This window comes from Bison bison, unplaced genomic scaffold (assembly GCF_000754665.1).
Source record: "Bison bison bison isolate TAMUID 2011002044 unplaced genomic scaffold, Bison_UMD1.0 scf7180017857652, whole genome shotgun sequence".
Lineage (NCBI taxonomy): Eukaryota > Metazoa > Chordata > Mammalia > Artiodactyla > Bovidae > Bison > Bison bison.
In genome coordinates this window covers 42,655-43,852 of record NW_011488225.1, presented here as the reverse complement: position 1 = coordinate 43,852, position 1,198 = coordinate 42,655, and the positions used below count along the sequence as shown (strand labels likewise).

Sequence of the window (1,198 nt, the reverse complement as noted above, 5' to 3'; positions counted from 1 at the left end):
ATGATGATTATACCTCAGGAAAGCCTTTATGTTTCCTTTGCTTTGTTTCATGTCAGAAAGAAGATAAATTGGCTCGTTTAGAGAAAGCAATCAACCCCTTGCTGGATGATGATGACCAAGTGGCATTTTCTTTTATTCTGGACAACATTGTCACCCAGAAAATGATGGCAGTTCCAGATGTAAGTGGTCTGTATGTTGAATATTGTGAAGATAGTACAAAGGAAAGAAAAGGACAAAAGAGTGTCTGCATGTGTGTGTATCACTGGGGAGTCTGGAGTGTGGTGTTTGTCAATTCAAACTGGTATGTAATTTTTTTCTTTTTTTCAAACTGGTATATAATTTTAAAAAGAAACCTTTTTGCTATATGAGTGCATTATCATTGAAATCAAAGAGGCCAGGAATCTGTGATATAGAGAGGGTCTTTATTCCTGTTGTTGACATTCAGTATTTAATGCTTCTGAGTAGCTCAGGAGAGAAATTAGGATGCCAGGTAATATGGGAGGCTTTGGATTTAGAGGTGCTTCTTAACAAAGGAGAGTTTGATAATTACCCAGCATTTGTTGTCTTTTGTTTCAGTTTTTCCCTTTTGCAACTTTATGACAGGGCTACCATGTTGGGTCTCTATATCATTTTGTTATAATGATCTTCCCTAGGGAATTCTGAACTGAGTTTCCTTTTGTGTTATAGGCATATGTTGTGTATGCAATAATGCTGTGAACCCTCTGCAATGGGACTAGGGGATGCGAGATTTTAATTGTGAATATAGAGCAGGGGTCCTTACCCTGTCAGGGCACATGAACTCTTAAAAGAATCCGTGAACCCCTTAAATTATATGCAAAGTTTTGTATGATTATGTGTCTTTCTGGGAAAAGGGTCCATAGCTTTTGTCAGGGTCTTAACATTATGACGCAGTGAAGGTTGAGAAGCTCTGGTATAAAGAATGGTTTCCATTTAATTTCTCATGCTTTCTTTTTACAAGTCTTGGCCGTTTCATCACCCAGTTAATAAGAAGTTTGTTCCAGATTATTACAAAGTAATTGTCAGTCCAATGGATTTAGAGACCATACGTAAAGTGAGTGATTTGGTCTAAAATATCTTTTTGGAAGCAAGTAACTTTATATGTGTATCTGAGTCCCTTGATTTCTTTTAATCACAGAATATCTCCAAGCACAAGTATCAGAGTCGGGAGAGCTTTCTA

At 37.1% G+C, this 1,198-nt stretch overlaps 1 protein-coding gene across 1 annotated transcript in view; it reads left to right on the top strand.

The window, feature by feature from the left end:
• The window catches only part of TAF1 (TAF1 RNA polymerase II, TATA box binding protein (TBP)-associated factor, 250kDa), a gene marked incomplete at its 5' end in the record, with an annotated part of 61,547 nt that overhangs the window by 27,516 nt on the left and 32,833 nt on the right, over nucleotides 1-1,198 (top strand). The window contains 3 exons of the mRNA XM_010861020.1: nucleotides 57-179; nucleotides 980-1,072; nucleotides 1,157-1,198. Of these exons, the coding sequence (XP_010859322.1) occupies nucleotides 57-179; nucleotides 980-1,072; nucleotides 1,157-1,198 (258 nt within the window). The remainder of the gene's footprint in view (nucleotides 1-56; nucleotides 180-979; nucleotides 1,073-1,156) is intronic.